Source organism: Lagenorhynchus albirostris, chromosome 16 (assembly GCF_949774975.1).
Source record: "Lagenorhynchus albirostris chromosome 16, mLagAlb1.1, whole genome shotgun sequence".
Lineage (NCBI taxonomy): Eukaryota > Metazoa > Chordata > Mammalia > Artiodactyla > Delphinidae > Lagenorhynchus > Lagenorhynchus albirostris.
Window position 1 is genome coordinate 38,611,132 of NC_083110.1, and position 22,572 is coordinate 38,633,703.

Here is a 22,572-nt window from a genome sequence, read left to right on the forward strand (position 1 = left end):
TGCTGCACAGAATAGCTGCTTTGATAGATCTACACAAATCAGTCATTAAACAGAGGCAACCAGAGAAATTAAAAGTGCATCTACTTCATAGCTGGTCTGTCTCACAGTGCTTCCCCTCTGTCCTAAGGGGGCACGTCTAAAATGAGCGGTGGTTGTATAACATGTCTTTTCAGCCCATAATTAGGGGCATTTGGAGAGACTGGGGCCTCTGAGTCATCTTTATGCATTCATTGTCAGCTGAAAGAAAACAGCTGTCAAATTCCAAAACGTGACTTGTAAACCTGAACAAAGTTCATTGTGATAGGAGGTTTCCTCCTAGGTGGGGCGTTAACAGCTAAGTGGCCATCTTACGTAACCGTGAAACTCCCCCAAGAGTTACTCACAATGACCCTGTTGTTGATCCAGAGGTTAATACGAGAGACCAGATGTGGCCCCCATGTCTCCATCAGCCCCCCGAATTGCCCCAGATAAGCATGTAATCCAAGCAAAACCCATGTGCGTGCTACACATGCAGCCTCCAGCGGGGAATATGAAGAATGAGTGCCCTGGCCTCACTGCCACACTTCCAGCCACACCACCGCCACCCCCGGGCTCCTCCTACACAGAAATTCTCTTACCACTGCTTCCACTGCTATTCTCTCACCCGCCCTTTTTTTAAAAGATTTTTTTGATATGGACTATTTTTAGTCTTTATTGAATTAGTTACAATATTGCTTCTGTTTTATGTTTTGGTTTTTTGGCCACGAGGCATGTGGGATCTTAGCTCCCCGACCAGGGATTGAACCCGCACCCCCTGCATTGGAAGGCAAAGTCTTAACCACTGGACCGCCATGAAAGTCCCTCTCTTATCCTTTGATAAGAGTTCAAATACCTGTGACAAAAAGGAAAACCCTTTCTTCATCCAAAAACCCTTGAAAATGTGAGCTGAGCCTCTGCTAAGCTGTCTATTTCCTGTCTCAAAATTATTCTTAGATTACGAATCCAGTTTAGTTGAATTGATTCTGAGCCTACGAAACAGCAGCCAGGACTCAGGAACAGACCTCAGTGCTCTCTACCCCTCATTCCTTGGGCTCCTGCTGGAGTATGAAGTGCTGGTTGTGGTGAGAGTCTGTCCAGTGATAGCCCGGGGCACCCCTCCCCATGCTTGGATGGGGCCCAGCACCTGTGCTCCTGCCCGGATTCCTGCCCTACCCGAGAAGGCACTGGGGATGGCCCAGCCGACCCCACTCTTTCCACTTAGAGCACGGAGTAGTTATACACAGTGTACGCCAGCAGGGACCATGCTGTTGGGAGGACTCAGACTCACTGACTTTTAACGGAGGCATCCTCGTGTTAGAACCCAAACTGCTCTGGCTCATCCTGTGTACGTAGAAATGCACGAGGGCCCAAGGAGCAGAGACCATGTAGTACAGTGGTCGGTCCTGGGCGGTCACCCACACACGTGGTCTGCAGCAAGTACTGGGTAGGCGAGAGCAGTTAGAGTCCCCTTTAGCACTGCGGACTAGAGAGGAGGGGAGGAGGGGGAGCCCATGTCTCATGTCCTGTTCTTTGTCCCCAACTACCCAGGCCATAACGGGGATGGCCATTGACAACCACCTGCTGGGGCTGCAGGAGCTGGCTCGGGAAGTGTGCAAGGAACTGCCCGAGATGTTCACGGATGAAACATACCTGATGAGCAACCGGTTTGTCCTCTCCACCAGCCAGGTACAGCCCTAGCACGGCCGTCACCCAAGAAGCCACTTAGTGGAAGCAGTGGGCTCTCTAAAGAGCTCGGTGTCTACAGCCCACTGCTTAGAGTCAGGCAAGTCCTGGCTCTGCTCCCCGTGAGCTGCGTGGCCTTCAACGGAAGGACCTGAATGCTCAGAGTACAGGTCTCCCCACCTTCTAAATGGGCATAAGCATGAATGCCACCTTAGCAGAGGTGGGCAGGATGGGAGAACACCCATTCTGGTGTCCTAACCATTAGGCTTACTCCTTCCAATGTTGCCTGAGACGTGGTGTTCCACCATGGTGACCACAGGCTCTGAAGCCCGACAGGCCCACAGCAAGGTCCTGGCTCAACCAGATGTGACAATATCAGTGGAAAGCCCAGCCCAGCGGCTGGTACAGACAGGGTCCTCCAAACAGGTCACAGCCATTATTCTAAGGGGCCACTGCTGGCCCAGCATCTCCTAACCAGTGCTACAGGCTTGTTCTGTTGGAGGACCACTGACACAAAAACAGAATGCAATCCATTAGAGAGAGGCAGCCATTTAGGGGAGAAATTACCTATTCCCCCCACCCCCGCCCCCGCGAATGTCAATTTACTAAAACTCCACCTCATCTGCGAAAAGCTGGACGCGGGCAATAAAAAGGGCTGATAAAGTTGTGTTTGAGGATAAAAGCACACTCAGTAATTTCATTTTGGCATTATGGCAGTGAGCTTGCAGACGTGAATAAACGAGGGCAGAACACAGCAACATAAATTCTTCAGGAAACCATCCATGGGCAAAAAGTGCTTGGGAACGGCTTTATGGCCTTCGGCTGTTACACGGCAAATTTATCTGACAATGAGGTGACTCTATTAGCAAGACTAATGGTTGGTTCTGCCCCATTAAAATGGCCAGTGTCATTTCTGAAGGCTCGAGCACACAGAGCCTATGGGTTTAAAGCAAACCCCACCCTGCACCTGCTCAAGAATGTGCTCTATTTTCCCTCTAAAGCCAGCTAATAAAATTAATTTAGGGTGTGGTGACTCATTTTTCCAACTGGAATGAACATGTATGGCTTGAATGCCTTCAGAAACACTTCCTTGGTTTGTGATCCAAATTACAAAATCTCTGCCCTCTGAATTCAAAACATGTCAGGTACATAACTAACACCCCAGTCGGTGGCCAGCTCTGAAACGCCCAGTGCCGGGTAATTGTGCGTGGCCAGGCTGTGGGGAGAAAATCAGACCAGCCAGCCAATACTGACAGTAATTAAGGATGTGGGAAAAATCGACAGAGAAGACGAGCCAGATTTCCTCCAGTTCATAAATTACTCCCTCTGGGAAGCCATCTAACTGTTGGGTGCCACCAGGGTACCATTTAGTAAATTGCTCTGATTGCCTCGGTGATTCAAACAGCCCCCAGGTGAAGGAGAGACTCGGCTGAGACCCAGCACCAGGTCACTCTGGGAGCTTCTGACTTCACAAGTAGAGCAGATTTCACACCAGGGAGGACCTTACGGCCCTTCTTCTTCTGATTTCATGCAGTTAGACGGGTTTGTTTTGATGACTCTGGCTGTGGCCATCCATGATGAAGCAATCAGTTGATGGGGTTAATTCAGTCAAACACCCAGGTGGAAAATAGTCAAAGAGAAGCAAATATCCCATCGAGGCCCCTGGGTTGTTGGAACGCCATGCTTTATAGCAGACTTTCAGAACAAGCAGCTTCTGACCTGTCCTCTCCTCCAGGTACCCACCACCATGGAGATGTTTTGCTGCTACGGTCCTGTGGTACCTAATGGCTACGGCGCCTGCTACAACCCCCAGCCAGAGAGCATCCTTTTCTGCATCTCCAGCTTCCATGGCTGCAAAGAGACCTCTTCAACCAAGTTTGCAAAAGCTGTGGAAGAAAGCCTCATTGAAGTGAGAGGCCTCTGCAGTCGGCCACCGTGTGCCACGGGCAAGCCACTGGTGACAAAGGAAAAAGTAACAAGGCCCAGCCAGGGGCACCAAGCTTAACTGCTGCCACTAGGTTTCACCTCCTCAAACCCAGCATTCTGCAGCTGCCAGACCCTGCCAAACCCCTGTCCCAACCCTTACCCCAGCTTTCTGTAGCTCCCCTGTAACTATGGACCCAACACATAGACCACACTGAGGCATCACACAAAGCTGGAGTGTTAGGAGGAAAGCGTCCCTCATGATGCATGGGAATCGTCATTATTGATCAAGGTGCCCTCAGGCCTGCGCACTGGGATATAAAGCCAGCCTGGCCCGGAGGTGGCCTGGGCGAGATGGGGAAGGCACCACTGACTTCCCTCCATGGCCATGGAAGCTTAATATTGGTTTGCTTCCCAGCAGGACCTAGCGTGTCCAGGTGATGTTTCTGCCCAACGAAAGAGTCACCTTATTATGTGCAATGTACCCAAATGAACCACAAAGGAAGAGGCTAACTCCAGGTCATTACCTTGTGTCTTTTTGGGAGGAGTAGGGGGCTTTGTTTTCAGATTCAAAGCAGTCTGATCACGGCATTCAGAATGACCTGCCCCGAGACACACAGGCCTGTAAGCACTAACCGCCCCCCCCCCCCGACATACACACATACACACACACAGACACACACACAAACAGAGCACAAGTTAATTTAAAATATAATGATCTGGGCCTGCAGACACATTTCTCCTTTTGCCTCCCGGAAGCAGCCTTCCATTGAGTTCAGAAAATCTGGTCCAGCTAGTCTAAAAGGGAAAAGAAATGGTCTACCATTGCCCTGGAGTAGCTGCTGCTCCCTGCTTTCCCCGGGGACGTGGCAGGGACCACTTCCCCAGGGATCCTGCCACTTGCATTTTTTCTGGTTGCATTCCCACCCGCCTTCACAAGAAACATGCCCTGATAGGTGATCTGTCTCTTAGAGGAGACAGGGATGCTTCGGGGGTTTTCTGCTGCTGTTGTTTATTTGTTTTGTTCTGTTCATTCTTAAGAGAGGCTTTTAAGAAAACCACTGTGACGTTAATTTCAGATCTCAGCGGCCTAAGCAGGGCACCCTTGGACAGCTGGGCTCCTTTATGTGGAGGATGTTATCTAGGGATTCTGCCTAAAAACTCGTGTGGAGGAGCCCAGAGCAGGGCTCTCCACTGGCCTGGGGGCTGAGGGCACAGCTGGCAGAGAGAGGGGTTGGGAGAAGGGAATGGCCACATGAAGAGCCAGCCCTGACAGAGGGGCAGACAGTCCACAGAGCCGAGGTGAGATTGTCTGGGGAGGCTGTGATCGTGGAGGAGATGTGAGAGGCACTTTCTGCTGGGGCATACTTTTATGGGAAAGCAACCAGAAAAATCAAAACTGCAAAAAGCTGAGGCAGCCTGCCTCTGTCCAGAGGAGGTGCAGAACTGGGCTCCCATCACACTGAGTTCTGCCATGCTCCCTGCGGGGTTTTCTGGAAAAGCCTCCCTGCCCCTGCCCATCCTGCTCTGTATCACTCTGAGCCCTCCACACTGGCCCAGGGACCCTGCACGTGTCCCTTCTTCAGACCACTGCGCCACCTCTCTGCACTTTGACCTGTATGGAAGCCGGCAGGGCTGAGATGGGATGGGCATTTTAACTTTTACTGGGCTCTTTGTAACACAAACAGCCCAATGTAGTGAATTCCTTAAACCCCTGGTTTTGGATTGCAGATTTCTATTGGATGATCTGGGAGATTCTGGCACTGCCCTTCAGAATTATTGGTCTATAGGTCCATGCTCCTTCCCTCACACGTCCACCTTCCTGCTCCCCCTGGAAAGGTGCAGCCCAAGAGTTCTGGGAATGTTTGGGGAACTGCTGTCCACCTGCTGTAGGTTGACCCAAAGCCACTTATCCGTTCTCATCAAATGACCACGGTGAAGATCCGAGTTCTCTTCTGGTTTCTCTCCATGGATTTCTGGGCAGGCAGAGAACTCTGGTTTGGGGGATCAGGCAGACCCACTGACCTTGGCCAAGAAACTTAAAAGCCCAGAGACTCAATTGCCTCCAACATCAAATGGGGAAAAGAGTGTCCCGGCCTTGTGAGGTTGTCAGGATTGTATATCACGTGTGTAAAGGGCTTTCCACAAGCAGGTGGGCACTGGTGCCTGCTGTCAGGATGATGTTACCCCAGCAGGCATTGTTCAAGTGATGTTTGTTTCAACCTTTCTGCACTGATTTGACAGAATCAAATTCATATCTGCCGTTCTCTGAGCATAGGGAAAGGAACCTGTCTCTGTGTATTCGGATATCAACCATGTGTGGATGGCAGACATTTGGCTGGAGGGAACACCTCCTCCCTCTGAGGAAGGGGCTGGAAGCTGGTCTTCCCCCTCCAAGAACTGGTGGGTGCACTGAGCCTTATGTAAAGGCAATGCTGAGCCATGGCCATGGGCATCTCTGTGGGGACCCTGGTAAAGGAGACTGTTCCAAGTGTCCCCAAAGGGATGGAAAATGAAACTTGGAGACAGACATTTGGGGGACAGTGATGCATAATAAAAATGTATGTGGCCACCTTACAATATTGCTAAGTTTCAAAATATATAAAGTTGATATTTGAGTTCTATTTTTATAAAATAGTTCTAGATTTATGGCGATATGTACATGTGTATTTATAGCCTTTCAATTTTAGGTTACAGTTTTGTGCTCTAAAGAAATATATGTATGACTAAAGAACTGTATATTGAAAGCACTATATTCAAATAATTTAAAGACTGTAAGTCTGTATTCAATAAAATGTAATGCCAAGAAAGATGGTGTTGGCTATTGTTTCTACCCAGAAATGCTATAAAAATTCTGTAGTAAATTCTGTGAGCTGGGTCAACAATTCACTCGCCTCTGAGGTCTGACAGCAGCAGTGGCAGATGTCTAAAAGACAGGGGTTGGGAGAGAAAAGCGGGGAAGGAACTTAGTCTCTCCTAGTGTGTGGCATGCCACCATGGGGTGGGGGTGAGGGTCAGAGAGGCTTCATGGGATGTTTGTGATCAGGTTGGCAGAAACCTGGGTGTAGAGATGGGTGTTTCCACTCAAGCCTGCACGAACACGCATAAGCAGAATGAAGTGGAGGGAAAAGCATCAAGCTCAGAGGTGGGATGCCTAAACTGGAGCCCCAGGTCTAGCTCTAGCTTGCTGTTAGAGACAGAGTGACTTTGGGGATGTCACTTTTACCTCTCTAGCCCTCAGTTCCCTCACCTGTAAAATGGGGATGTTGATATCAGCGCTACCCATTTCCAGGGTTGTAGCAAGATGACAGAAGATGGTCACTGTTCGAAAACTTAGAAGTGATGTAAAAACTTAACAGCCTTCCTGCAGGCTCACAGGTACATGTGCACAGAGGTTCCTGCACCCTGCACAGGTATATTCCCAGTTGCAACATCCCCTCCACAGCCCCAAGGATCCACAGAACCAGAACTGAGCTTCCTTCAAATAGAAGCCCGAATCGAACTTAAAGTGTATGAATTTGTGTGACTGGGATGCAGAAAAGCATTATCCAAAAAGACAATGGCTAAGAATATTCCGGGAGCAATGGGGGGGATAGGAAGGAACAGGAGGAAAGTAATGTGGGTTTGCTCTTATTGATCACATATATCACACGTGGCCCCAAAATAACAAGATATAGGTGACAGAGAAGAGTACCAACAGGCAAGCCAACCCCCAACATGCAAAATAATGCCACCCCCTCCTTGTTGTCTCTGAAGGTCCTGAGAGGTAGCCATTGGTACATTCAGGTAAAAATGTAAGGAGGAGTCCTTCCTAGGTTCACAAGAGCGGCCACGAGTTTCCAAATTACTCCTAAGCAGTTCTTCTTGCGGGTAGAGAGAAAACCAGTACCTTGGTTTCCCTTTATAAATTCAGGCAGTCTCCCTGCTTTTATGTTTCTCTGAGTTTTCTTTCCAAAGAGGCCTCTTGAGTCTGCAGGATGAATAGTATGGCATCTGGGGGAAAAGCTGGCCTCATCTTTCTCAAAGCCCTGTTCTCCCTCATTCCCTAAGGACCAGCTCTCTCCTTGTTCTTTTCTTTCTGCTTCTTCCACCTCCTTGTGGGATTTCACTTTCTATTTCTGTTCCTTTTATATCGTTGGACCCCAGGATTCTGTCCTTGGTCTCCATTTCTTATATTTAAGGAGCCTGCAAAATGGCAGGCTGAGCTGGTACAGAAGGGCCCCTTCTGCCTATAAAAACATACACACAAAGAGGAAGGAAATTTTAAACAGAGAGTCAAGTTCAAAAGAAAGAAAAGAAATCCCCACATTCCAGAAAAAAAAGGCTGTTCAAAACAGAGCAGTGAGTGGGAGCTAAAGGTATGTCGGACCAGACACAGACTCCAGCGGTTGACAGTGGGCTTTTCCACCCCTTCAAGTTGACAGGATGTAACCTCAGCCCAGCCAAGGTGGGAGATACAGCTAAACACCCCTCACAAAACAGGAACCTCAGAGGGGTGTCCCAACACTTTTCTAAAAAGGACTAGAAACACTCTTCCCATCAGCCCAGGGGAGCATTAAGGAACCAGGCCATTCACTCAGGGCTGCAGATGGTGGAAAAAAGACATCCATGAGAAATCTAATTATAAGCTTATGCCACATGTGGATGTAGAATCTGAATGTATACACCTTATCTGTAAAGCAGGAATTCCAAGCCAATAGTTTATTTAAATTGCCTGGGTTAGTAAGATCCGAAGGGCCTCAGCAGAATCAAGTATAAAACCACTCTCCACAACCCTGGACACACCAAACCCCCAGGGGGAAAACACTCCATTAAAAATGAGCTCACAGTCAAAAAATACAAACAGCACAAGAGATGGCTCACAGGAGGGAAAGCAGCGGATAAAAGAAACAGGTGAATAATATCACAAAGGCTGGAGAAAAGAGATGACTCAAAGAGAAGCCATGAAATAGATGTGTTTAACATTATATAAAAAATAAAAGTACAGGAGAGATACATATAGAAGTTCACAAAGGAGAGATTAGATACAGTGGGGGGAAAGCACTATTCAAAGAGAAAATGGCTAAGAATATTACAAAATCCAGAAAACACACCATTCTAAAACTCATGGTCAAAAAAGAGATAATAATGGAAATTTTAAAATACTTAGAGCAGGATGATAATAAAGATACTTCATATCAAAACCTCTGGGATACAGCAAAAGCGATGCTTTGAGGGAAATTTATACTTACATCAGAAAAGAGGAAAGACTCAAGATTGATGAGCTAAGTGTAACTTTAAAAGTAAGAAAAAAGGACCAAACAATAGACTCAAAGAAAGCAGAAGGAACAGTAAACTCAAAGAAAGTAATAAAGATAAAAACAGCTCTCAGTGAAAGAGAAAGCAAAAAACAATAGAGAAGCTAAATAAAGGAAAAGTTGACTCTTTGAAAAGACTAACAAAATAGACAAGTCTCTGGTAAAACCAATAAAATAAAAAGAGAAGGTCAGAAATAAATAATAATATGAATAAAAAGCTGACATAACTACAATAAAGTAGATGATAAAAGGATAACAAAAACACATCAACCACTTTATGGCAATAAATTTAAAAACAGATTAAAAACAGAAAAATTCTTAGAAAAATATAATTGACTAAAACTGATGTAAGAAGAAATAAAATTTCTGGATAGTCTTATAAATCTTAAACCAAAGTGATAATTTAAAGTCTTCCCACTCAGGGGAAAAAAGGGGGGTGTCAAGAACATTAAATTTTATAGACATGTTCTACCAAACATTCTAAGAAGTACTCATTTCAGTTGTATACAAAATAAGTAAAGGGATATTCCCTCTTCTTCTATACTCCCTTATTTATTCTCTGAAGCCAGTGTAACTTTAATATCCAAACCAGACTAGGACATACAAAGAAAAACTACAGGCCCGGGCTTCCCTGGTGGCGCAGTGGTTGAGAGTCCGCCTGCTGATGCAGGGGACATGGGTTCGGGCCCCGGTCCGGGAAGATCCCACATGCCGCGGAGCGGCTGGGCCCGTGAGCCATGGCCGCTGAGGCTGCACGTCTGGAGCCTGTGCTCCGCAACGGAAGAGGCCACAGCAGTGAGAGGCCGACGTACCGAAAAAAAAAAAAAAACCTACAGGCCCATTTAACTCATGCATGTATATCCAAAATTCCTAAATGAAATACTAGCAAACAAATTCTAACAGAATATAAAAGAAATAATACACCCATGATCAATTCAGGTTTATCTAAGAATGCAAAGTATTTTAATATTAGAAGATATCTAAATGTCATTTACTCATCAACAGCCTAAAGAATAAAAATAATAGGATCATTCTAATCATTAAAATCACTAAAATACATTCAAAAAATTCAACAGTCATTCATAATTTTAAAAAACTCATAGTAAAATGGAATTAGAAAAGAACTTAGCTTGACAAAAATCTACAAAAACATACAATATACATCATCCTAAATAGGTAAATGTTGGAAATGTTTTCTATCCTTTAAAATCAGGGTAAGGGGACTTCCCTGGCAGTCCAGTGGTTAAGAATCTGCCTTCCAATGCAGGGGACCCGGGTTCAATCCCTGGTTGCGGAACTGAGATCCCACATGTGCGGGGCAACTAAGCCCATGCACTCTAGAGCCCGCGCGCCACAACTAGAGAGAAGCCCGCGTGCCGCAGCTAAGACCCGACGCAGCCAAAAATAAATAAATAAATATTTAAAAAATAAAACTAAAATAAAATCAGGGTAAGGAGACGATAGGCAGTATTATCACTCCTATTCTTCATTCCACTAGAGGTTCTAGCCTGTCCAATAAGAAGGAAAAAAGAAAGGCTTACTCAAGTAAATAAAATTATCATTGTTTGTAGACAGTATGATTGTCTACATAGAAAACTCAAAAGAATCTACAATTAATAGAAATCATAAGAAACGGTCAAGGTAGCTTATATAAAATCAATATATAAAAGTCATCTTCATTTTATACAGCAATAAAATCGCAATGTGAAATACACAACTTACAATAGAAACTTGCAATAAGTTTAACAAAAGACATGCAGAGCCATGCACAGATAATAATAAACTATACTTAAAGACATTGAAGAAGATCTAAATAAAGGAGAGGTATTTCAATATAACAAATAGGAAGGCGTCAGAAAGATTCAGTTTTCCCCAAATCGATTTCTAGATTCAATGCAACTCCGGCGACATTCTCAATGGGTGAACTTCTGTTTCTGATAACAGTAGAGGAGTTTAATTCAGACTATGCTTCCTACATAAGACATCTTTAAAAATCTGTCACATATGTTTTTTTAACTCTTCTTGAAAATCAAGAAAAGAGCTAACTGGATTAAGATCAGGAAGAGGATGAGAGTAAGCATAGCACTGGAGATACTTTTTCTCTGGAACTATCTAGTGATATTGAATAGGCAACCTAGAAGATGAGATGCAATTTGGAGTTTGCAGAGTTAGGCTTAACAAAAATTGGAGTCTAACACCACCAAGGTGGGGAAGCCTGGTAATCTACAATCCTCATTGGGCTAGGATCCAAAAAGACTGCACCACAGAAATGAGGAAAAAATATAAATAAACCAACCTCCACATGGACTGCAGCCCAGTTTCAGGCCATCTGGATGGCTCAGAAAATCTCAAGTCCTGAAATTGTATTAAGATGATCCTGGGTCGCTGGTGCCACCAGGACCTGGCAAGAAGTGAAAAATAAAGTCATCTATAGAGGAAAATAACATCTTTCTTGGCCTCAACTTATTTCCACAAATAATTTTTCTAGTACAATGTCCAGTACACAATTAAAGGAAACCAAGCACTCTAGGAGACAAGACAAAATGACAGAAACTAGCAGAAATAACAACAGAAACAGACACATGGGGTCTCTAGAGAATGGAATTCCCAAACACAGACTATAAAACAAATATTTTTACTATGATCAAGAAGATAAAACCAAACTGAAAAACTTGGCAAGAAACTGAACTCTATAAAAAGTGGCACAGCAAATTTGAAAAGGGACCAAACTAAAATTCTTGAATTGAAAAATAAATAACTGAAATAACCAGATTAATGGTTTTGATAGTATTTAAGACACAACTGCAGAAAAATTAGTAAAATGGATTACAGGTAAAAATGAATGAATGAATGAATGAATCAATCCATGAATACACACATACATACAATCCCAAAAGAAGCACGGAAGAAAGAAAGAGAGAAAAACACAGGAGAGAAGAGACTGTGCAAAGAATACAGCAGGAATACAGTGAGAATACATTGAGAAAGTCTTACGTACATTTAACTGGAGTCCCTGAAAAGTGAGAAAATGGGACAGAAGCAATATGTGAAGAGATAATGGCTCAAAATTTTCCGAAAACAGGTGAGGGATTTAAATTCAAAGTTTTAAGTGTCCCAACAAACCCCAGGCAGGATCAATAAAAAGACATCTATGCAAACCTTACAAAGGTTTCCAATCCATGCTACACGCCTGACTTGCCTGGGAAGGCTACTTGGCACCTCTGACGCTCAGTTTTGTAAATACAAATTACAGCCTATTTCATAGAAATGGTAAAATGATTAAACGAGATAACACGGAAGGTGCTTAGCTTGTCGCCTGACACATACTTTCTGTAACTAGCTGTGAACGTTGGCTATTGTTGTTATTTATCATTAACACTTGCCGTACCAAGTTGAAATTCCGTGTTTACCGGGCTGCGCCAGTGACGAGAGCAAGTGGCCTTTTTGCACCCCAGCAGAGGGCACACAGTAGTTGGTGCAGGCATTCAAGAAGGGAGACTCCTCACCCCCAGTCCCTACGCCAGGCACTTGACAGAGGACTTGGGGTGCAGGGAATCTTCGAGCTCCACGCTCACACTTTGCGGCCCTGCCCACCCACGCACGACCACGCCCATTCCCAAGGGCCTGAAAAGCAGTTGCCTAGCAGCGTGTACTGCCCCGTAACCCCGGCAGGAGGCCTGGCCATGCCCAGGAACGCGTTGGTCATCATGCCCTAGGGGTCGTACAGCTCAGTCGGCCTGTCAGTGGAGCACCGCACCTACCTCTTGGAGGGCCTGCTAGGTAGGCAGCTGGGCGCCAAAGGGCCACCCAGCTGAGTGCGCCCAGGTACACCGCAGCCTCTGAGCATCTGTGCAGGCTGTGCCCTCTGCCTAGACTTCCTTCATTCCTCAGACCTAGACCGAGTGCCACTTCCTCTGGAAAGTCGGCCCTAAGCCCCACAGCTGCAGGATGTTTTAGCATCTTCCTCTGGCTTCTGCTGCCTCCATATTAGAGCAGGAAGAAACATACACTGTGAGCCCACTGGGTGCTGGGTAGTAAATGCAAATTACCTGGATAGAAAATATTACATACCCTGCTTTACACATTGGGAAACTGAGAAGCAGGAATATTAAGTGACTTTTCCAAGGTACGTGGCTGAAAAATGGCAGAGAGTCTGTCCCTTGATCATCCATTCATGCAACAAACCTTCACTGAGCAAGTAATATGTGTTGGACACTCTTCGAGGTACTGGGGACACACTGGTGAACATGATACGTGTCCTCGAAGTGACTGTGTCATTGTTGACTGCTAACTGACAGCTGTGCCAAGGCTCTGACACAGGAGCGTAATCATAGTGGGACCTCCCATTGGCCATAATTGGAGGGGAGAGGACAGAGATCTGGAAAGGTTTACTTGCCTGAATTACATCTGAGTTGAGCTTTAAAGAATGAGGAGAAGCTAACCAGGTAAAGGAAGAAAGAGCACTCCAGGTAGGGGGACTAATATCTGCAAAGGCTGGAAGCATGAACAAATGACCTATGTATTTGTTGAACTGATGGGAAGATGAGGCTAGAGAGGTGGACAGGGGCCAGATCCTGCAGGGCTGTGTAGTATTAGGCAGGGGAAAGAAACTGTGGCTGCTGTGAGTAGAACAGATTAGAGGGGGCCAAGAATGGAAGCAGGGAGACAAGGGATGGTTGTGGTGGTCCAGGGGAGAGATGATAGTAGCTTGGACCAGGACAACCTTAAAGGGGTGGTGGATTAAAGTAAAAGTAACAGTCCTCCCTAAGAGGATGGAGATGGGAGGCGAGGTTCAGGGGGCTGTGCTCCAGATCCAGTCAGTGTCTGGCTAGAAAACCCTAGAGTTTACAAAACCACTGTTTGAACTAATAAAAAAAATCAGCACAGTTTAACTATACAAAATCAACACACAGGACTTCCCTGGTGGCGCAGTGGTTAAGAATCCATCTGCCAATGCAGGGGACACGGGTTCAAGCCCTGGTGCAGGAAGATCGCACATGCTGCGGAGCAACTAAGCCCGTGCACGACAGCTACTGAGCCTGCGTGCCTACAACCCGTGCTCCACAACAAAGAGTAGCCCCCGCTCGCCACAACTAAAGCCCACGCGCAGCAACGAAGACTCAATGCAGCCAAAAAGTAATTAATTAATTTAAAAATATCAACACACAAAAATCAATTGTAATTCTGTAACTAACAATGAACCATCTCAAAAGGAAATTAACAATTCCATTTACAATAGCATCTAAAAGAACAAAACACATATGAACAGATCTAACCAAGGAGGTGCAAATCTTATACACTGAAAACTACAAAAATTGCTAAAAGAAATCAAAGAAAACCTAAGTAAATGGAAAAATATACCATGTGCATGGATTGAAAGATTTAATATTGTTAAGATGACAATACTTCCCAAAGCAGTATACAGATTCAATGCAATTCCTATCAAAATCTCAATGGTGGTGTTTTTGCAGAAATGGAAAAACTCATCCTAAAATTCATAGGTAATTTCAAGGGACTGAGACTAGCCCAAACAATCTCAAGAACGAACAAAGTTGGAGGTATCACACTTGCTGATTTCATAACTTACTCAAAGTTATAGTAATCAAAATAGTGTGGTACTGTCATAAGGATAAATATATAGACCAATGGAATAGAATTGAGAGTCTAGAAGTAAACCATCACCATTATAGTCAATTGACTTTTGTCGTGAGAGTCAGGACTGCTCAATGCGTAAAGAACATTCTCTTTAACAATTTGTACTGGGGAAACTGGATATCTACATGAATATCTTTTGAATGAAGTTAGACCCTTATACCATATATAAAAATTAACTCGAAATTGATCAGAGGTCTAAATTTAGAAACTAAAAAACTCTTAGAAGGAAACATAGGGGCAATTCTGAATGACCTTAGATTTGGCAAGTATGTCTTGAACACCAAAAGCATAGGCAACAAAACGAAAATCAGAACAACTGAAATTCATTACAGTTAAAAACTTTTGTGCATCGAAGGACACTACTAAAAAAGTGAAAAGACAATCTATAGAATGGGAGAAAAGATTTGCAAATCATATATCTGCAGTCAGGACCTCTCATTGTCATTGGGATGCTTAATAGGCATCTCGGACCAATATGTCCAAAATATCTAAACCAGACTCCTAATACTCATCAGTCCCTCCTGCATTTTTTCCATCTCGGTTCATAGCAGTGCCATTCTTTCACTTACTCAAGCCAAAAACCTTGCAGGCATCTTTCTCTACTCTCTTTCCCTCACACACCCCATCTAGTCTAGCAGCACATTCTGTTGGCTCTATCTTCAAAGTATCCCGACAGAATTCAACCATGCCTTAACCTCCCTGCCATCACCCTCGGTCTCTTTGTCCAAGCCACCATCAGTCATCTCTTGTTTGGATCACCGCCCTGGCTTTCTCACTGAGCCCCCTGCGACCACCTTGTCCCCTGCAGTATGTTCTCAAAGCCAGGTGATGCCATTAAACCTGAGTCAGAGCATGGCCCTTGTCTCCGAGAACATTCTGGTTGCTCCTACAGTGGGCTGCCAGGCTCCTGATGACTTCCCTGACCTCATCTCCCCCTGTTGCTACTTACCCTCTCTGACCAGGGCTCGAACCCGTGTCCCCTGCATTGGCAGGCAGATTCTTAACCACTGCGCCACCAGGGAAGTCCCTGGTCTTTTCTCTTTACTCTCTCAGCCTTCAGGTGTTTCTCAAAAGTCACCTTCACAGACAGGTCTTCCTTGAGCATCTCCATTGACAATGTCGACACTTCCCTCAGTCTCCCTCTTCCTTATCTCCCTTCCCTCCTCTTTTATTTCTTCCTAGCGCTCATTGGTATCCAACATAACATATATTTCACCTATTTCTCTTGTTATCCTTCTCTCCTACCGGGATGAATGCTTCAGGGGCTCAGGGATTCTTGTCTGTTCTGTTCTCTGCTCTGTCCCAGAGTCTGGAACTGTGCCTGGCATATCTGAAGGACTGATAAATACTAGTTAAAATGAACCTGCATGGAGCGAATGCTGGAACCACAGAAGGTGAGACTGGAAGAAGCAAGGAAAGTCAGAACCAGGCAGACCACAGGACATGGGCAGTGGTCCCTCTGAGGGCTGCAACGGTAGCAGAGAATCTGGAGGTACAGAAGGCAAGTGAGATGAGGAGTTCAAGAAGAAAATAGCTAATAGGCACCAAACTGTTAGCAGGAGTTATCTCTAGAAAAAGATAAATCCATGGTTGATGAAGGACATAGAGTGTTCCCAAAGACCTGTGATGGGAGGGGAAGTTGGCACAGTAACTTTGGGGGGCAACCTGGCAGTGTCTTAAAATTTAACTGTATACTGTAGAATCCAGCTACTCCATTTCTCAGTTTCATAAATATATAAAAACTCGCACATGTACATGGAAACATGCCCATGAAGATTTTCTGCATTCCTTGGTCATCTTGAAAAATTGGAAACGACCGGAAAAAGGAATGACTGGATATATTGCAGTACATCTGTCACATGAAACGCAACACGGCAGATCTGTGTGTACTGATGGGGCTGGATTGCCACAGCCATTGTGTTAAAGGAATAAAGCATATTCCGGAATTTTATGCACACTATGATCTCACTTCCACTGAAAAAGACAAAAGGAGGGGGAGGGGAAGAATTATAGGCGATTTTTAAATGTGTCCTTTTCTGTAATTTTTAAGGTTTTTAAGAACTCATCAGTCTGCATTACATTTATAATCTGATAAAGTTTTAGAGTTTAAAATATGTTTTTACCAGCACAAGTGTTTTAAGAAGCAAGAAAGGAGATAGATCAGAGCATGAATCTGCTGGAAGGGTGGGGGAGAACTGGGTGAGCCACTGAATGTGCTAATGGGTCTTCGCCTCTGACGATGCAAGTTCAGGAGAAGGTGGGCAGAGGCTCCAACTGCAGGAGGTAGAGGAGTGGTAGAGATGAGGAAATAAAGAGCCCAGGCAGCTCTTCCCACAGTAAGGGAGGGGAAGGCGTATTTTAAGAGGATCAAGGGGAGAATTTTTATGATTGAAGGATACTTGAGTATTGCAAGGTATCAGCAGGTGGTTGATTTTTAAAGTTAGCTTTGTATCTCCCTGAATGGTAGTTCATATAATACTGGCAGCCAACATTTACTGAGGGCTGGTGACAAATGCCGGGGTGTTAACAGAAGCAAAGCAGGGAGCATCTGCTCCCCTTTCTCTGTTCAACACTCCCCCCATCATTTTAGACCCAACTAACATCACACCAAGCACAGAGTGGTGCATTTGCAGGCTCTCATTTGTAAAATCTGCCTCTGAGTTCTGTGCATTTCTTTAAAAATCATAGCCCTTTTATCATTTCCCGAAACCCTGCTGGCTTTGGAAATATGCCTGATCTCTCCTGAATTTACCATGCCTTAAGCAATCTGAAAAGTTTATTTCTTTCTTTATTACCCATGAATTATAATAGCTTAGCAAAAGTGTCCTGACTATGGCCTCAATACTGATGAAATTAAACTAACTAATGCTGAACAAGAAGTGTTAATTTCCCTCGCCATGGTTGTGCCTTGCCTGCTGTACTTAAGTCTGCCAAATGACCTGCTAAAAAGGAAAAGACTCATAAGAATAGAATCCATCCTTATTTAGCTAAGTTGCTCTGTGTACCATCCTCCTGTCCCTAGCTATGCATTAGCTACACACGTTAATAGTCATTGGCTTTGCATCTGTGCCGAGCAGAGGAGGGGGAGATGCCTGTCTGTTTGCCTTGACTTCCTAACCAGGAACATGTAAATCATTTGCAGGTGGCACACGATTCCACCAGTACTGAGAAGAGGGAGGCTTTTCCATAACCCTCCAGTTCACCCAGATCCCCCTTGAAGAATGAGATGCCACTTCAAAGAGTCAGGTTTTCTGCGGGTGGCCTTACAGCTTCTGGTTGATTTATGCTGGAGTTTAGCTACTGCCTTTGCAAAGACTTTGTTGTATGGAGTATATTTATCTGACCTTTCTTTGAATAGACAACCCATAGCAGCTCATAGGAAAAAAATGTGTCCTCCATATAGAGAGGTGGCATTTGGATGAGCTGCAGGAATTCTGGTGCTTCTCCGAGTTTGATCCCTTAAGCCGGCACTGGCGGCCCTGCAGCTGGGCTCAACACATCCTGGAGTGGTGAGAAGGGGACAGGCATCCTGAGGATGTGTAGATGAAGTAGACTCAGCTTATCGCTTTAATAAGACTCAGATTTGCGTCACTCAGGGTCCAAAAGAATCGTTGGAGGTGCCCAGCGCCATTAGGAGCTTGTTTATTCAACAAGCTGTATTAACACCAGGCCCGGGGTGGGGCGGGGGGGAGGATGGACTGTGGTCAGTGAAGGAGACACGGGGTTTTGTAAGGCAAAATGAGGACTGACATGCTCTGATGAGGAGGATTTCTTCCTGTGGGACTTCATTTGCTCAGATGTTGAGGCATATTCCCATTTTTGGCACTGCCGCCACCTCCATAGGGTGGGTTATTCGGTGGATTAAACCCTGTTTCTTAGGTAAACCTTGCCACGAAATAGTGCTGCTGTTCTCATAAAACAAACCCCAAACGCAGATGTTACATGAGGCTTGGTGAGATGTGCTCTGCAGGGAAAGGGCCATAGCAGGCTGTGGGGTACACACCTTCCCGGGTCTCCTTCTACAGAGCCCCTCCTCCCTTACACTCCTTCTACAGAGCCCCTCCTCCCTTACACTCCCTGTCACAGGGACCGGCCCCAGGTGGAACCTGTACCCCTTCTCTTCAGAACCCCCAGGATTTAGAGAAGCTGGTATTATGTGTTATCAGAATAGAGGTAGCACCTTGCCCCCAGAGGTGGGGTGTAAGGTGGGCATGGAGAAGCTGTTTTGTTCCTGATTTCTCCCAATCAAATTGAAGTACATGTCCCAGGAGCGTCTTCGGACAATGCAAAGCCAAGGTCATGGAGGCCAAATGGCCTCCTACCTACCAGCTTGCAGCTTTTCCCTCTCTGGCTATAACTCCCCTCTCCAGAGGGGGCGCTGCTGGGGGAGTATCTGATCCCCAGAAATCTCTGCCCACAAACTGCCTTCATGCCTCCCTGGACGATTCACTGGCCATTCCAAACTGGGTGGACTGCTTCATTTAAACAAGTCACTGGTCCAAACTGAGTGCCTTCCTCTAAAGATGTTTAAGAACAAGACACTTAAATAGGATACAATAACATAAATATGCCAAAGAAAAAGATGCCGGTGTTCTGTAGAGAGAGGTGTTAGCAGCAGTCACAGGGACAATTAGGGCCACCACTGGGTACCCAAGGAGCACTATCTTGTTAATGGAGATCCTCGCTGAGTTGCTTTTTGAAGTTCCTTTCCAGAAGTGAAATTAAAATCACGCAATTAAAATGTTCACAGTTGGGGCTGGATGTTCTTGAACTGATTGAAAGAGAAGAAGTGGACATGGCAACATTTTGAAACAGCAATTGTCTCTGTAATTAAATGCAATTAACTGACATAGCTGTCTGCTTTTCTCCACATAGGACTGATTGAAATGCTAAGACTTTAAAAAACATGCCCACCATCTGATTTCTCTTTCCATTCTAACCACAATTCTCACCAACGAATGAAGACTGCCAAAGGTGGTGATTTAGTGAACCAACCCTAACACTGAGGTTGTAGGGTGAACATATCAGGAAACGTGGGGAGAAATGTGTTGGAGAAAACAGAGCTCCAGGCTGTCCCATGCACATCATTTCTCCTAAACCCATATGCCCTTGCATTTCCACAATAGAGAATAAATCTAACAATTTTCCCATAGCTGATCTCTAGGAAAGGAGCTGTTGAATGTAAGTAATAACCAAAATGCAGATTCCAAAGGGGAGAATAAAAATTTAGTCCATTAGTTTTAAAAAAATTTTTTCCCTGATTTTTATAGAAAATCTAGAATATGCTAAAAGAATTTTTTTTAAGTTTCTCATAATCTCACCACAGAGAGCTAATCACTGGATATTTTCTTTTTTCCTAATATATACACATTAATTGCACTGAATACATATTTTTATTGATTGATTGATTGATTTAGGCTGCGCTGGCTCTTCATTGCTGTGCGCGGGCTTTCTCTAGCTGCAGTGAGCAAGGGCTACTCTTCATTGAGGTGCACATGCTTCTCATTACAGTGACTTCTCTTGTGGCAGAGCACGGGCTCTAGGAGTACAAGCTCAGTAGTTGTGGCGCGTGGGCTCTAGAGCGCACTGGCTTTGGTAGCTGTATCGCACGAGCTTAGTTGCTCCGCAGCACATGGGATCTTCCCAGACCAGGGATCAAACCCGTGTCCCCTGCATTGGCAGGTGGATTCTTAACCACTGGACCACCAGGGAAGTCCCTGAACACACATTTTAATATATATTATACATGTACCCTGATTTTTTGCTTATATTACAAATATTTTTCTTGCTATTAAAAATTTATAAACATTTTTGAAATGTCCAAATAAAATCATATGCATTTGCCACCATTTACTTGACCATCTTCTTATTATTGGGCATGTAAGTTATTCACAGTATTTTGCTATTATAATAGTACAGAAAGGAATATCTTGTTGCAAAAGTCTGCCTTGTTGCAAAAGTCTGTATTTCTGATTTTTTCCTTAGGGAGCTTTCTTATAAGTGCAATTTCATGGGCCAGAGATTAGAATCATTTTTTAATTCTAATTTTTGTGAGGCATTTGAGGCTTTTGGTATGTACTTCCAAACTGCCCTCCAGACAGGTGACCAGTTTATATTTCCATCATCAGGGTAAGACTTTACCTAATTCTGTATATCCCCTCCAACACTGAGCATCACCTCTATAAGAAAGGCTCAAAACTATTCCTAGAGAAAGCTCATATTTTCACTGATCATATGGCTCTGGGGCAAATCACAACCAAAACCAAAATTTTTCAGGTCTCTGGCTGTGCTTCCCAGCAAAGGAGAGGACACATCGGGGCCAGTACCAGGTGGGCACCCACCAGGGATGTTGAGTTACAGCCATGAACAACTGGAGAGCAGACCAGTCGCTGCCATCCATGAAGACACCTGCATATCAGGTTCATCTGTCCCCGTGGCACCCACATCCTTCCCCATCTTTTCCAGCTGTGTTGGCTAAAGATGGACACCAGGCCATCCCAGAGAAGATAGAAGACTGGAATGTGGTGGAACTCGTGGTGAATGGAGAAGTTGTCTTCCACTGCAACATCAAAGACTTGGAGTTTGGTAAGCCCTTCCCACCAGCATTTTGCCTTCTCTGGGGCATTTCTATTTCTAGTTGAAGTGGTCGATGTGTCCTGCCCATATTCAAATTGGGTTTCTTTCTGAGTTTTAAATTCTTACTCAAAGCCCCATGCTCTGTGGCACATGAATGAGCGCCTCCTACACCATACACAGTAAAGTGCTTGATGCTCTGGGCTTCTTCCCAGAACACTGGAAACAGAAGAGGGATGGAAAGAAAATGAAGTTTTAGCTCTAGACGTCAAATGGGACTGTGCAAATTTAGGGAGAATAGGTTGTTTAGTAGTTTTTCATTTTAATAATGTGTGTTTTATTATTATTTACCTTGAAAATGGTTTTTGTTCTGTTTGATTATTCTATCTAGGCTAGCTAAGACAATCAGAGTTGATATGCCGGCAGTGTATGGCATCATCAGCTACGTTCTATGGATTTCTTTGCCTCAGAGAGCTTCTGGCTCAGCAGTCTGGCATCATGCATGCCTCACTGTATGCTCAAAGTAAAAGCTTTCCCAATCCACTAATGCTCTACAAAGGCTGGGACCTTTGGAAATGCTCTCCTAGTGGAAGCCGTATGTTTGTCTTATATGACATGACATGGTATATAAAGCTGGCTAAAAGAAAATTATACCTATTTCCCTAGGAGGCGATGGTAAACTAGACCCACGGTGCAAAGAGGCCAGGAGAGCTGTATTAAATGCCTACTGATCTCTTCATTGGAACAGGCATCTGAAGTCAGCAGAAGAGCAGGTGCCTCCCGCCATTCTGCAGTACAAGCAAAAGCGGCCATTCCGGGCCGTGGATGCTGGGCTCAGGCAGGGCCACACACCCTGTCCTTCAGCCGGCACAGCCAGGTTTCTCACCTGGCTGCAAGGAAACGGGGCCCGCAAAAGTAATAAAACCACACCATCTGCAGCATCTCTCAATCTCAACCCATAGGGAGAGCCCTCCAATATCAGGTACACATTGAGCTTGAAGGAAATAAAATGCAATCTAATAACAAAGCGCCATCCCTTGCTAATAACGCAAAGTTGCCAGAAGCATCAGAGATTCCACTGTGTAGCAGTGAAGAGCTAGGAAGAGGTAGAATTAAGGATAAGGCAGGAGCGGGGTGGTGGGAGGGAGAATAGTGGGCTTTGAAAATCTGAACCAGGAGTTAATGTCAGTATTTGGAAACCTGCCTATTCTTACAGGTTTACTTCTTGCTCCCAACAGAATAACATTTAACATTGTAATATATAATTACCTAACGACAAATCTTCATTTATTTTCTTTCAAATAAATCTTTATTTATTTTCCAGATCACAAGAAAATGATCTGCATTCTTTTGCATTAGCCAATCCAACGGGCTGGTCTGACGAGGGCCCGAAAGAGGCCGGGACAGAAGGGGAAAGTGGCTC

General features: G+C 44.8%; 2 protein-coding genes across 2 annotated transcripts in view; both read left to right on the top strand.

The window, feature by feature from the left end:
- Positions 1-3,706, top strand: part of CHAT (choline O-acetyltransferase) — a 50,214-nt gene extending 46,508 nt beyond the window's left edge. The window contains exons 14-15 of the mRNA XM_060125757.1: positions 1,567-1,704; positions 3,437-3,706. Of these exons, the coding sequence (XP_059981740.1) occupies positions 1,567-1,704; positions 3,437-3,706 (408 nt within the window). The remainder of the gene's footprint in view (positions 1-1,566; positions 1,705-3,436) is intronic.
- Positions 3,707-12,604: 8,898 nt separating this feature from the next.
- Positions 12,605-21,880, top strand: C16H10orf53 (chromosome 16 C10orf53 homolog). The gene is given in 3 exon segments (XM_060125435.1): positions 12,605-12,701; positions 21,042-21,161; positions 21,816-21,880. Coding segments are annotated over 3 exon segments (282 nt in total).
- Positions 21,881-22,572: the final 692 nt, after the last annotated feature.